Source organism: Mustela erminea, chromosome 7 (assembly GCF_009829155.1).
Source record: "Mustela erminea isolate mMusErm1 chromosome 7, mMusErm1.Pri, whole genome shotgun sequence".
NCBI classification, from domain to species: Eukaryota; Metazoa; Chordata; class Mammalia; order Carnivora; family Mustelidae; genus Mustela; species Mustela erminea.
In genome coordinates, this window is record NC_045620.1 from 25,957,477 (window position 1) to 25,970,729 (window position 13,253).

A 13,253-nucleotide genomic window follows, 5' to 3' on the forward strand; every position below is an offset into this window, starting at 1 on the left:
GCCCCCAGTTTCCTCTATTATTTTTTAAAAATATTTTATTTGTTTACTTGACAGGAAGAGAGAGAGAATGAGAGGGAACACAAGCAGGGGAAGTGGGAGAGGGAGACGCAGGCTCCCCGCTGAGCAGGGAGCCCAATGCAGGGGTCAATCCCAGGACCCTGGGACAATGACCTGAGCCAAAGGCAGATGCTTAATGACTGAGCCACCCAGATGTCCTCATTTTCTTAACAGTGTCTTTCTCATAGCAGAGTTTTTAATTTTAATGGAGTCTAATTTAGCAATATTTTCTTCCATGGACTGTGCTTTGATGTAGTATTGGTCCTCGTGTTTTACTGCGTCTTTGCTGTGACCAGAGGGATAAATCACAGTATAGGCAGTGTAAACCAAAAGAGCAGGATGATGGGAACTGACCCCTGGTCTTGTCTATGTAGCAACAGGTTCCCTCTTATGGATTACTGAAGAGCTATACCACAAATCATGAGTGCAAATTCCTACCAAAGGAGCCTGAGCTCTGCTTTCAGATACCCAAAGATATATCCCAAATGAGAAAGCAGGAGAGAAATTCAGTTACCCACTAGGTAAACTGAAACACTGCTAGCTTCATTTTCCACAGTTTATTCCCGGTTCCTCTGTGCTACTCCGGGGTGCAAAACAAGTTCAATATAGGGACCCAGGGGACCCTGGCAGGTGCTGTGATGTAAATCCTTCAGGAGATGCAATAATGTAGAAAGATGTCATTGGTTCCCCCATCTCACTGTCCGCCTCTTCCCATCATTCCCCTTACAATGAAAGCTAATGCTTTCGATTGAAACAACATGCAGGGAGGGCCCACAGCTTCCTTGTCTTCTCTGCATCCTTCCCACATCTCCCTCCCCTCCACTGAGAGCTTCTCATGCAGGCTACCAAATACCTCTCAGCAACCACATCTCCAGGCCCTGATATTCCTACAATGGTGGGTACCATCTTAACAACCATGATAGCTGCTTGGCCATGGGCAATGGCCAGCCTATGGACAGCCCAGGAGCCCTCGGGGAGACCCAGACTAACCAGCTTATTTATCAGTGTGGGTCATCAGGAAAGTCAGGGCCCCAATTTGAAAAATCATTCTTTTTTTTAATTTTTACTTTTTTTAAAGATTGTTTAAAAAAGATTTCATTTATTTATTTGACACACAGAGAGCAATCACAAGTAAGCAGAGAGGCAGGCAGAGGGGCGGAGGGGGGAAGCAGGCTCCCTGCTGAGCAGAGCGCCCAATGCTGGACTCTGGGGATCCCAGGACCCTGGGATCATGACCTGAGCTGAAGGCAGAGGCTTAACCCACTGAGCCACCCAGACACCCAAAAAGTCATTCTTATCATCTTGTCAGACTCAGTTCTTTGGAGACAAACACCCATCCAGCATCCCAGTGCCAGTGTGATAGGCAGAATAAAGCCCTTCCCCCACACCCAAGATGTCACTGTCCTAATCCCTGGAACCTGTGAATATGGGGCTTTGCAGATGTGAATAAGGATCTTGAAATGGAAACGTTAGTCTGGATAATCCAGGCGGGCCTAATGTACCAACAGGTGTCCCTACAAGAGGAAGAGGGAGGCAGGAGACAGAGTCAGAGAAGGAGGTGTCATGACAAGCGGTTTGAAGGGATGGGTATAAGAGAAGCAAGAGTCCGGGGACATGTCAGTCTCCAGAAGCTAGAAAAGGCAAGGAAAAGAATTCTCCCCTAGAGCCTCTGAAAGGCAGACGGCCTTGCTAAATCCATTTCAGACATCTGCCTCTGGAACTGTAAGATAATGAATTTGTGTTTTTAAGCCACCAAATCTGTGGTCATTTGTTACAGGAGCCATAGAAAACAAACACAGCCAGTGACTAATTGGTGGGGGCGTGGGCCGTTAGAAACCTCGGAAGCCTTGGACCCCACTTCTCTTCATACTCCTGGTCTTTGGAAGGGTCCTTCCTCTTCTCAGATGTGTCATCCAGCAAAAAGGCAAGTAGATGATAGTCACGAACTGGCAGGACAAGACAAGCCGATCTGTCAGTAAAGCCTTTAGCCTTTGTGTCTTTTATTTAAATATTTATTCCATCATTTTTAAATTTTCCCATAGCAACCACAGTAGTGCCTGTCCCAGGCAATAGACATATCAACTTGGGGTCTCCTGAGGACGGCAGATTGTAGACTGCTGGAGTCAAAAAAGAGACTGTCCGGTTCAAACCACTTGACAGATGCGGAACTGTGGCTGGACCGAGGTGGGGCGGGCCGGTGTCTGTGGGGAACGGTGAGCAGGACCAGGCAGGCTGTGCTAGAGCCACCCCTTAGGCATCAGCTGAGTACCTGGCCCCACCCGGATTTGCCCATCATGGCTGCTGTTGGTACTGGCTCTCGGTGGCCGTGTAGAAGTCGTCCAGCACGCTCTGGATATATTCGAAGGTGGGCCGCTCCTCAGGGCGGTTCTTCCAGCAGCGTGTCATGATGCTGTAGAGCTCCTCAGGGCAGTGCTCTGGTCGAGGCATGCGGTACCCACGCTCCAGCGCCCGGATCACCTCTGGGTTTGTCATCCCTGAGAAGGAACCATGGAATTAAAAAGGGAGTGATTGGGACAGGGAAACCCGGGGTGACAGACACCGTGACCTCCCCCACAGCCATCACTTCCTACCTCCCTTAGGAGCTGAGCCCCTCCCACGTGAAAGCCAGTCTCCCTAACAGCTAGGGTAGGGACGTGACACCCAGTTTTGGCCAATGGGAGCTGAGGAGCATTGTTTTGGCAGACTACCAGGAAAAGTGTTCCTCCCTTAGAAGAAACACCCTTCCTCTTTCGATGACACTGAGGAACAACATGATCCTTGGAGGACCACACAGGGAAGACAATCACAGAGAAGCTAACCACAGTCCTGAGTGCTGTTGAGCACGTGAACTAGCCAGTCACCAACGCCAGACTCCTCCTCATGGAGACTGATAACTTGCCTATACTTTCTGCCACTCTTGGTTATTTTGTTCCTTACAGCCTAATGTGTCCTCTTGGATATAGGTTCCATAATGCATTGCCTGGCTCTTACTGGTGTATCCTCAAGACAAAACAGGCGGCCTGTCTCAGAGTCACTCTGTGAGTGGGACCATTTCCTTGTTCAATTGACGTTTATCTGAGATTATCCTGAAAAACAATCTTCTGCACGCCTGTGATGCCCAATCTTATATTCCAAGTCTAGAGCCCCAAACTCATATCCGAGTGCTTTCTCCAACATCTTCCTTGGATGTTACACGTCACCTCGATTTTAACAGGACTAAACCAGAATTCTTGAATTTCTAGCCCCAGCCCATCCTACCCAGCTGCTCAATTAAAACCAAGAGGATCAACCATGATTCTTCTTCTCTCTCTCTCCTTCCTCATCAGCAAGTCACATTTTTTCCTTCTTTTTTTTTTTTTTTAAAGATTATTTATTTATTTATTTGACAGAGAGAGATCACAAGCAGGCAGAGAGGCAGGCAGAGAGAGAGAGAGAGGAGGAAGCAGGCTCCCTGCTGAGCAGAGAGCCTGATGCAGGACTCGATCCCAGGACCCTGAGATCATGACCTGAGCCAAAGGCAGCGGCTTAACCCACTGAGCCACCCAGGCGCCCTTTTCCTTCTTTTGAAACATAGCATCAACCCACCAACTTACCTCTGTCTCCACCACTTGCCCCCATCCCACTGCTGTGACTGCTACCTTCTCCTCAACCCCCAATCTACTCTCCATGCTGAACTGAAACATCACTTAAAGATGGAGATCAGATGATGCCACTTCCCTGCCCCAGACCCTCCAGTGGCTTCCATACACTTAGACTAACATCCACAGTCCACACTCTTCACCATGGCCACGGGCCCTCTCTGATCTGGCCCCTGCCAACCCCATCGTTCACCTTCTGCTCTCATTCCTTGTCTCCAGCTACCAGGCTTCTCTTTCTTTAAACATACCTCAGGGCCTAAGAGCTAGCGGTGTTTTCTAACTGGACTCTTTCCTCTAGTTCATGACTGAGCTGTCTTTCAACTCCAATAGGACCCACTCTGACAGGAGCTGGGGAACACCACAGGCAGCCCATGTCACTCCCTCTCACTCGTCCTGCTTCATTTTCTGCTCAGCAGTCCTCTCCAGCTGGGAGTGTGTGTCACACGTGTGTGTGTCCCTCCACGCTAGAACATGCTGGTCTCACTGCATCCTCAGTGCCTAACACACAGGAGGGATTTGATCAATACCAATGAATGAATCAACTGTCTACATCTCTTTATTTCTAATCTTCACAACCACTTCTTCAAGGTAGATATCATTACCTGTATTTTTTGATGGTAAAGACACCAAGGTAGGAGAAGTGAAGTGAATTTCTCAAAGTGTAATTGTTGTTGGGGTGAGATTCAAATTCAGGATGGTTTATATACAAAGTCAGGGAATCTCTGTATCGGCCTTTCTCCTTCTCCCCAGTGTTCTGGCTACAGATAACCCAGGAGACATCCCAACCAGAAAGGAACAGAGAGTAACATTATTTATAGAGTCTCAGGCAATCCGTATGTTGGGTATATCTTTGTAACTACATGGTCTACTCAGCGTAGGGTGCTGCCCATAGGCATGGGGATAAATTAATTCATTTATCAAGTGGTTACTAATCACCCACCATGTGCCAAGCATGCAGGTCGGCACATACACTAGTGAGGAGTACAGACATGATTTCTGGCTTCATGGAGCTCAGTGTCTGGTAGGGAAAATATTAAACGAATATACGGTTATCAATTGCAATGAATACTCTGAATGAGACCATATGAGAAGTGAGGGGCATGTATGATACTTTAGATGACAGGATGGTGGGTACAGACTGAGATGAAGCTGGAGAAGGAGGCAGGTGCTGGATCATGTGGGACCTGCAGTCTATAATTAAAAGTATGAGATTTTGTCCCAACTACAATGAGAGACCATTAAAGAGTTAGAGGTGGAAAAGGGACAAGATTTGTTTCACAATTCTAGAAAGATCCCTCTGGCCTCAGTGGAGAATGGCCTATGGGGGAGAGCGACAAATGCAGGGAGACGGTGTAGGAGGCCACTGTGCCATCAAGGTGGAAGATGATGTTGGCCTGGATGTAGGTGGAGGCAGAGGAGTTAGACATGAGCATTTATTTTGGAGACAAGTGGCCAGAACCTTGGGACTGCTTGGATGTAGGAAGGGGTGAGAGAAAACGGAGGGCCAAGGAAGCCTCCAGATTTTCAGCTTAAGAAACTAGATGGATGGATACCTTTGACTGAGATGGGGCAGGTGAGGGGAGGTTGGGGGCAAGGACCAAGAACTGTCTGAATGGACACACCAACAAGAGAAGACACCTGGACGGGGACATGGAAGCAGCCACAAGCTATGTCCCCCTCGCTACCTGGGTAAGGGATCCGGCCATAGGTGACGATCTCCATCAGCAGAATACCAAAGGACCAGACATCTGACTTGATGGTGAAAGAGCCAAAGTTGATGGCTTCAGGAGCTGTCCACTTGATGGGGAACTTGGCTCCTGTGGGGTTGGACAGAGCAGAGTCAGGGAGAGTCTGGGAGCAGTCATGGCTGGGTGTATGCTAGGGTGGGGAGCAGGACAGGGGCACGGCTGCTGACATCTGTCCCTCTGTCCGGCCTCCATGGTAGTAAGGGCCATCAATCCTAAGGACAGTTGTCTGGGGGGACGGGGGAGAGGGCAGAGGGCTCTGGGGTGTGCCAGGGGAGCTGACACTCTGGGCCACCTCATTGATTCAGCTCATACCCCAGGAAACTACAGCTCCTGAAGAGGACAGTCCTCAAGGACTGGTATAAATGGAGTCATACAATATGCAGTCTTTTCACTTAACACGATGTTCTGGAAGTTTATCCACGGTCAGCATCCATCAGTCCATCCCTTCTTTATTGTGGCCAAATAACGTGTTTTTGTTGCTTCCACTTTTTGGCTGTCATGAATCATGTTGCTGTTCATACACAAGTTGGCCTGTTTCTGAATTTTATATAAATGGTGGCATCTATGTTTTGGGGGGGGTGTCTGATTTCTTTCATTTCAATATTACGTCTGTGAGAATGAACCATTTTGTTGCATGGAGCATTGGTTTGTAATTTTTCATTGCTGCATAGTATTATATTACATCAATGTACCACAATTTATATATCCATTCCACTATTCATGGATAGTTGGATTCTTCCTAGTTTTTGTCTATTACGCATAAAGTTGCTCTCACCCTTAATTTCAACATGCACTTGGCTAGCTCAGGCTAAGATTGATCTGAGTCACTGGGTATGAGAGTCTATGGGTCAGGATACTCTATCTGGAAGGACTCCAGCAAGCCTACTAACATCAAGCTAATACTGAGACACATCTCAGCTCTCAGTGCTCATAACCCACCCAGGAGGGCCCCATGGACACTTTGGCAGGGCTCCCTACCTTCCCGAGCTGTGTATTCATTGTCCTCGATGACACGTGCCAGGCCAAAGTCGGCGATCTTACACACCAGGGATGCAGAGACCAGGATATTGGCAGCTCGGAGATCTCGGTGAATGTAATTCCTCTGCTCGATGAAGGCCATGCCTTCTGCAATCTCCACCCAAAACAGAGACATCCTCATCCTCACATCTGGCCCAGCCCAAAATAGGTCCCAGTCAAAAACATAAGAGGAGTGAAAATGCATGTGCTTCCCCTTTCTTGTGGAAGGATCCTGAGCTCAGTTTAGAATTTCTCTATCTCCCCATTTAGGCTGGGGGAATATCTCAGGACCTGGGTCTCTTTGGGGGATTTTCTGGGATTCCAAGACTTCCAGAGACTACTTTGAGGAAAGAGCATTATTTCCCCAGGACCTATACACATAACAGAATACTATAAGATCCTCTCATCCCCAACCTTCTTTCTGGGGGACAACCTAGGCTAATGTCATATTCTGCTGTATCTCTTGTACCTTCTTCATCTTTAAGCCTGGGTAGGGAAAATTCATGTATTCATTCAACAAATATGTACTGAATGTCTCATGGGTGCCAGGCATATTATTTGAACAGCTGGTGAGCCAGGCAAGGTCCTGTGGGTAGTAGTAAGTGTCATAAAGGACAAAGCAGGATAGTAGAACACGAGTGTAGAGAGCTGTTTTGGATTGAGTAGTCAGGGAAGCCTGCCTGGAGGAGGTGAAATTTTAGCAAAGATCTGAGTGGTGATAATAAGTATGTCGAATAAGAGCATTCCTGGCAGAGAGTGAGAACATCATGTACAAAGGCCTGGAGGTAGGAATGAATTTGGGAGTTCATGGAACAGGTAGCTAAGCAGAAGTTGTCACGGTGCGGGGTGGGGGGCAGGATGGTGGGAGTTGAGGTTGAGAAGGAGGCTGCTGACTGTGAAGAACTTTCTAGGTTTGGAGAACAGGTTGGATTGTATTCTGAGCATGATGGGAAGATGGTAGAAGTCCTCGAGCAGGAGTGTGACATGATCTGATGTATATTTTAATGCCATCATGGCTGCTGAATGAATAAAAGACTGTATAGAGAATTCTCATTCACAACATGTCCCTAAAAATCCTGATTTTTCCTTAAGGACTTTTCTCAAGGGCTTGTGCATTAACCCTCATAAAGAAGCTTATAATTAACACCCAGACACTCAGAAAACAGCACTTGTGGCTTACAAACTGGCCTTTGAGCTCCTCAAGCCAGGTGTTACTACAATCTCTGTTTTATAGAGTTGGGGGACACTTTTTCCAGATCATCCCACCAGGAAAATTCTCAATGTCAGACTCAAACCAGTCGGCAGATTTCCAGTCCCTGTGCCCCATGTTGCCTCTAACTACTGCAGAGCTCCCGTGCTTGGAGGACTGCAGCTGGGTGCAATCTGGTGAGATTTTGGGGGTGGGGTGGGGGAGCCTGCCCAGACAGACCAAACCAAGACACAAGCTGCTCAAGGTCGGAGGCAAGAGGGTGGCGCACTTGCAGAAAGTGGCCAGCAGGGGGCACCCGATGGCTACCGGAACCGAGGTGTGAGGCTTCAGACTTTCCAGCAAAAATTTGAGACTGACCGATTTTGCTTGGAGGTGAGATGAGACAAGGTCTTGCAGGAGGCAGAGGGGGAGGGGAGCGGGATTAATGAGGAGTCCTCAGACAACGGAACAGTTAACAAGAGCTATTATGCTAATGACAGGCATTGTAGCTCATTCATTTGTTATATGATGATATTTGAGATTAAATAGCATTTGCTCTGTGCTTGGGGGTGGTACGGCTGCTATCAGCCATATGGCAAGAAAGCTGGATTCTAGAGAAATAAGTAATTGGTCCAAGTGGAGAGCAGGAGTGGACCTCCAGCATCCCTGCTCAGGATCTGTGCACTGATGCATCACTCTACCTGGGTTTTGGCCTTGGATTTGGCACTAATGCCATACTTTTTTCAGTACTCACAGGCAGACATTCATGTAACTTATTGATTTTCACATGCACTCGGTGGAGCAGATGGGATTAACCCTATTTAGGAGACTAGAGGATACTGCCTAAGGAACTCTGGGCTTAATCTGATGTTGGACCAATTCAGTCTGAGCCCCACAGCTCTGGGACCTCCAGCATGCTACTTCCCTCTTCTGTGCTTTACTTTTCTTCTCCGTAGAATGAGGACAACAACAGAACCTGCTTCTGGGGGGTTATGTGAGGATGAATCCTCTCAGCCTACACAAGGGTGTGAACAGAGTCTGGCTCGTAGGTATTCACTTCAGTCGGGGCTATTCATGCTCCCTGGTGAGGAAGGTGGCGTATTTAGAGAGGTTAAGCAACTGGCTCAAAGCAACACAGGCAGAGCTGGGATCAAAACCAAAACTCTATGTGACTACTAAGCCCAGAGGCTTACACAGTGTTGCTTCTCAAGGGTTGAAGGAATAACAGTGAGGTTCACTGGGTTCAGGATTGGTCTAAGAAGGAGGGTGTGATGAAGTGGTGATATTTCATGACCACCAAGAAGGTTGCCATTATGTTGGGCATTAAAACTTGGATGTGAAAAACAACAACAATTTGGGTTTCCTTCTGAGAGTATCAGGGAGCCACAAAATCAGAGCTGGAAAGGCCTAATCTGGGCTCTTCCAACAGAATCCTAGTAATTCCTTGGGTTTGCTGGTCGGGGTTGGGGCGGGACAAAGCAAAGGGCACCCCCTTCAATCCGAGCAACTCTGTTTTGATCTATTTTAAAATACTCAGCAACTGTACAAGAGTTCACTTGACCAACAAGGTTAGGGCTTTACAAAAGACTTCTGGGGGTGCCTGGGTGGCTCAGTGGGTTAAAGCCTCTGCCTTTTGGCTCGGGTTATGATCCCAGGGTCCTGGAATCGAGCCCCTCATCGGGCTCTCTGCTCAGTAGGAGCCTGCTTCCCCATCTCTCTCTCTCTCTGTCTGCCTCTCTGCCTACTTGTGATTCCTGTCTGTCAAATAAATAGATAAAATCTAAAAAAAAAAAAGACTTTTGAACTTGGAAAGCATAGCTGTGGTCTAATTCCCTCATTTGACAAATGAAGACACTGAGGCATGTTGTAGGTCTGAGGCCCATATAGCCAGTGCTCAGGTGAGGCATGTTCTACACCATCTGCCTTTCTAGGACTGGAAGTGAAGACCTGGTCCCAGGTTGCCTCCTTCCTCTCCCTGGGCCCTCTACTCCTGGACATACAAGGGTCAGGATCTTCTTTCCCTCCCTTGGTTTCTGTTTTCCCATCTGTGAGGCAGGGAGAATGGCATTTGTCCAGGCTGACTCTCCCCCAGTAAGATTTCTGCCAGTTTGATGGTTATAAGTTAGTTATAGGCCAGACTATTATTTCCCTAGGGACAGGGCCCATTAAAGTGAAAATACCAGGCCTTGATTTCCATATGCCTCTGGCATTCCAGGCTCCAAAATTTAAAGCCTTTTTTTTTTTTTTTTAAAGATTTTATTTATTTATTTGACAGACAGATCACAAGAGAGGCAGGCAGAGAGAGAGGAGGAAGCAGGCTCTCTGCGGAGCAGAGAGCCCGATGTGGGGCTTGATCCCAGGACCCCGGGATCATGACCTGAGCCAAAGGCAGAGACTTTAACCCACTGAGCCACCCAGGCACCCCCCCCTTTTTTTTTTTAATAATCTCTGGACATTCCTCGCTCTCCTAAGATTTGCATACTCAAATGGGTTCTGCCTTAGGGATCTCCAGAAGGCACAGCCTTGGGTCCTAGGCAGGTTTCCCTTAACACTCTCCAGGCTGCAAACCATACCCCTCTCATCTTTGCCAGCCCCAGGTACTAGCTTACAAGGCCCTGCTCTTTTGCTTTTCCCCATGGGCTTTGGCACAGGCTGTTTCTTCCATCTAGAATACCCTCTCTCTCCAGTTCAGCTGCCTAATTTCCACTCATCCTTCATGGTTCAGCCCAGAAGCCACTTCCCCTGGGAAGCCTTCTTGGGTTGTTCCTGGACCAGGCTAAATGCTCCAGTGTGTTCTCCCACGGCATCCCTTCCTCCCCTGCTTTCCCACAGAGAGGAGAGAATGAGAGAGACAGAAGCGAAAAACACTCAAGCTGGGGGTAAGAAGAGCTGTAGAGAGTGAAGGGAAGATGAGAGAGATAAAGTTCATCTGTAGTCAACTGCTTCTACAGGCCTAGCTTTCCTATTCTGTAAAATGGGATGACCTATCTGTGGCCAGCCTGTTACACGGGTGGCCCTCCGTGGACTGTGCCTCCTGGGACTCATGCCCTTGTGCAGCCCCCTCCCACCCTGCGCCTTGGCTAGGTTGTGGGCCATACTTTGGCCAGTGAAAAGTAGCAAGAATGATGGGAGCAGAGGATTCACAAGGGCTTGCACATTAGGGCTCGGCCCCTTGGAACACTCCCTCTTGGAACCTGGCCGCCATGCTGTAAAGAAGCTCTGGCTGGACTGCTGAGTGATGAGGAGCCACAGGAGAGTGATCCCAGAGGATGCGCCCCCATGACAAACATTCTAGAACATTCTAGCCCCAGGCAAGCTCTCAGCAGAATCCATCCACATGACTGACCTCAGTCTCACCACAGGAAGCAGAAGAGCCACCCAGCCAATTCCAGTCAGCATCACAAGAAATAATAAAATGTGGTTTCAAGCCAATAAGCTTTGGAGAAGTGTGTTACATAAGAATAGATAATAAAGCGGTGCCTGGGGGTCTCAGTCCGTTAAGCAACTGCCTTCAGCTCAGGTCTGGTCCTGAGGTCCAAGTTCAAGTCCCTGGTGGCTGGCTCCATGCTCAGCGGGGAGTTTGTTTCTCTCTCGCCCTCTGCCCTTCTCCTGTGCCCTGTGTTCTCTCTCTCTCTCAAATAAATAAATAAAATCTTAAAAAAAAATAGATAAGAAAAATCCCACTCTCTAAAGTTGATGTGAGGACCAAATGAGTTAGTACCGGCAAGACACATACAGAAAGTATACAGTTGACTTTTGAACAACACGAGAGTCAGGACCCCTGCACAGCCAGAACCCCACATACAACTTCTGTCTCCCCCCAACTGAACTACTAATAACCTTCTGCTGACCGGAAGCCTCACCAGTAACAATAGATTAATACCGTTGTTATATTATGTGTATTATACCCTGTACTCTTACAATAGAGTCAGCTAGAGGAGAGAAATTGCTATTTACTATTCACTACTATTTACACTATTATAGCACATGTCCAATAAACACGTTAAACAGATCACAGAATTTCTGTCCCCCCCCACCCCCCCCCACCCCCCCGCTGCCAAGGACCCCTTAGACTCTCACCTGGGCTGAGAAGTCAATGAGCTTGGGCAATGGCTGCTTGCTGCCCTCTGTACTTTTCAGGAAGTCCAGCAGGCTTCCTGTGGGGGGAGGGGAAGCAATACATGCCAGTCAGTTCTCACACTTCTTTGGTGCACGGTTAAAATTGCTCATAGTCATGGATTTAAATAAAAATATTTATTTACCACTCCTGGTGTTTATGAACAAGAGTTTGAGTGTTTTAAAAATGGTTCGTGATTACTAGACGGGGGCAATCACGGTTTCTTCGACTGAAGGAGTTTTCTGAGCCCCGATGACCAGAGGGGCCTGTGCTTTCCCCACGCTGGCATAATTGTGTATTTAGAAAATGAAAAGCATTTTGAGATTTCAAAATCACACCCAGTGACGCTGCGTGAGATGTTTCTGTTTATCGAAAAATGGGCAAGGATTGAAGATGGTGGTGAAGTGGTGGCCTAAAAAAAAAAAAAAAAAAAAAAAGTCCCTGGGAAATCTTGGATCATGGGCAGGCGGGGTGGAGGCAGCCTTTCCCAGAGCATTGGTCCTGACCGGGAAGACTGCGGGTAACCAGGGAGCTGCCCCCAGCCTCAACGGCTTATTGTGAACCCAGAAGCCTCTTCTACCATCACCCAGAGGGGTGCTGGCCCCACTCCTCTCTCCTGTAGCCCCATGAGTTCCCCTTCTCCTGGCATTCTCTTGAATGGTTTCAGCCCATTAAGGGGGAGGGCTGGGCCGTTCCCTGTCAAGGCCCAAGTAGTCAATTTCAAAGAGTAATTGTCAGAAGAGCTCCTGGCCAGACTGGGGCATCTGGAGGGCAGGGGCACATTTGAGTCTGCAGTTGACCAGTATGAGCCACCGCCTGCATCCCCAGCACCCCGAGCGCAGCACCTTTGGCCATGAACTCCGTGATGATGTAGATGGGTTCCTCTGTGACCACCGCGTGCAGCTTCACTAGCTTGTCGTGCTGCAGGGTCTTCATCAGGTTGGCCTCTGCCAGGAAGGCCTCCACCGACATGCTTCCCGGCTTCATCGTCTTCACGGCCACCTTGGTGTGCTTGTTGTAGGTGGCTGGAGCAGGGGAGGGAACAGGAAAGATGGTCAGAACCCACTGCTCCTTCCCCATGGCCCTGGGAGGCCCCACAGCAGGTCTGTTTCCTCCAGAAGGCCTTCCCTGCTCTTCTCAGCCCTCAGAGAGGGAAAGGGAGGCCAGGCTTTGGCCTCAGAAAGATGTGGGTTAGAAGGCTGGTTCACTACTTCCTAGCTGTGTGCCTTTGGGCAAGTCACTTAACCTCTCTGAACTGTGGTTTCCTCATCTGCAAGGTGGAAATGAACAGCATTGCCTTTAATAAGGGTTGTGGTAGGGATTTAAGAATAACCTCAAAACCTCCCTCAGACTGTTACTTGCATATGCGTGTGTGTGTGTATGCACACATGCGTGCACAGACATACATGCACGGGTGCACACACACACACACACACCCCCACACACACCATCTTTGCTTAAAATGCTTTAATTGTAACACTGCTTTC

At 48.4% G+C, this 13,253-nt stretch overlaps 1 protein-coding gene across 6 annotated transcripts in view; it reads right to left on the reverse strand.

The window, feature by feature from the left end:
- Positions 1–2,025: 2,025 nt before the first annotated feature.
- Positions 2,026–13,253, reverse strand: part of HCK (HCK proto-oncogene, Src family tyrosine kinase) — a 40,302-nt gene continuing 29,074 nt past the window's right edge. For all 6 annotated transcript variants that reach the window (XM_032351028.1, XM_032351027.1, XM_032351022.1 and 3 more), the window contains 5 exons: positions 12,612–12,791; positions 11,730–11,806; positions 6,422–6,575; positions 5,381–5,512; positions 2,026–2,552 (listed from right to left, as the gene is read on the reverse strand). In XM_032351028.1, coding sequence (XP_032206919.1) covers positions 2,350–2,552; positions 5,381–5,512; positions 6,422–6,575; positions 11,730–11,806; positions 12,612–12,791 — 746 coding nt within the window. In that variant the 3' untranslated portion in view covers positions 2,026–2,349. The remainder of the gene's footprint in view (positions 2,553–5,380; positions 5,513–6,421; positions 6,576–11,729; positions 11,807–12,611; positions 12,792–13,253) is intronic.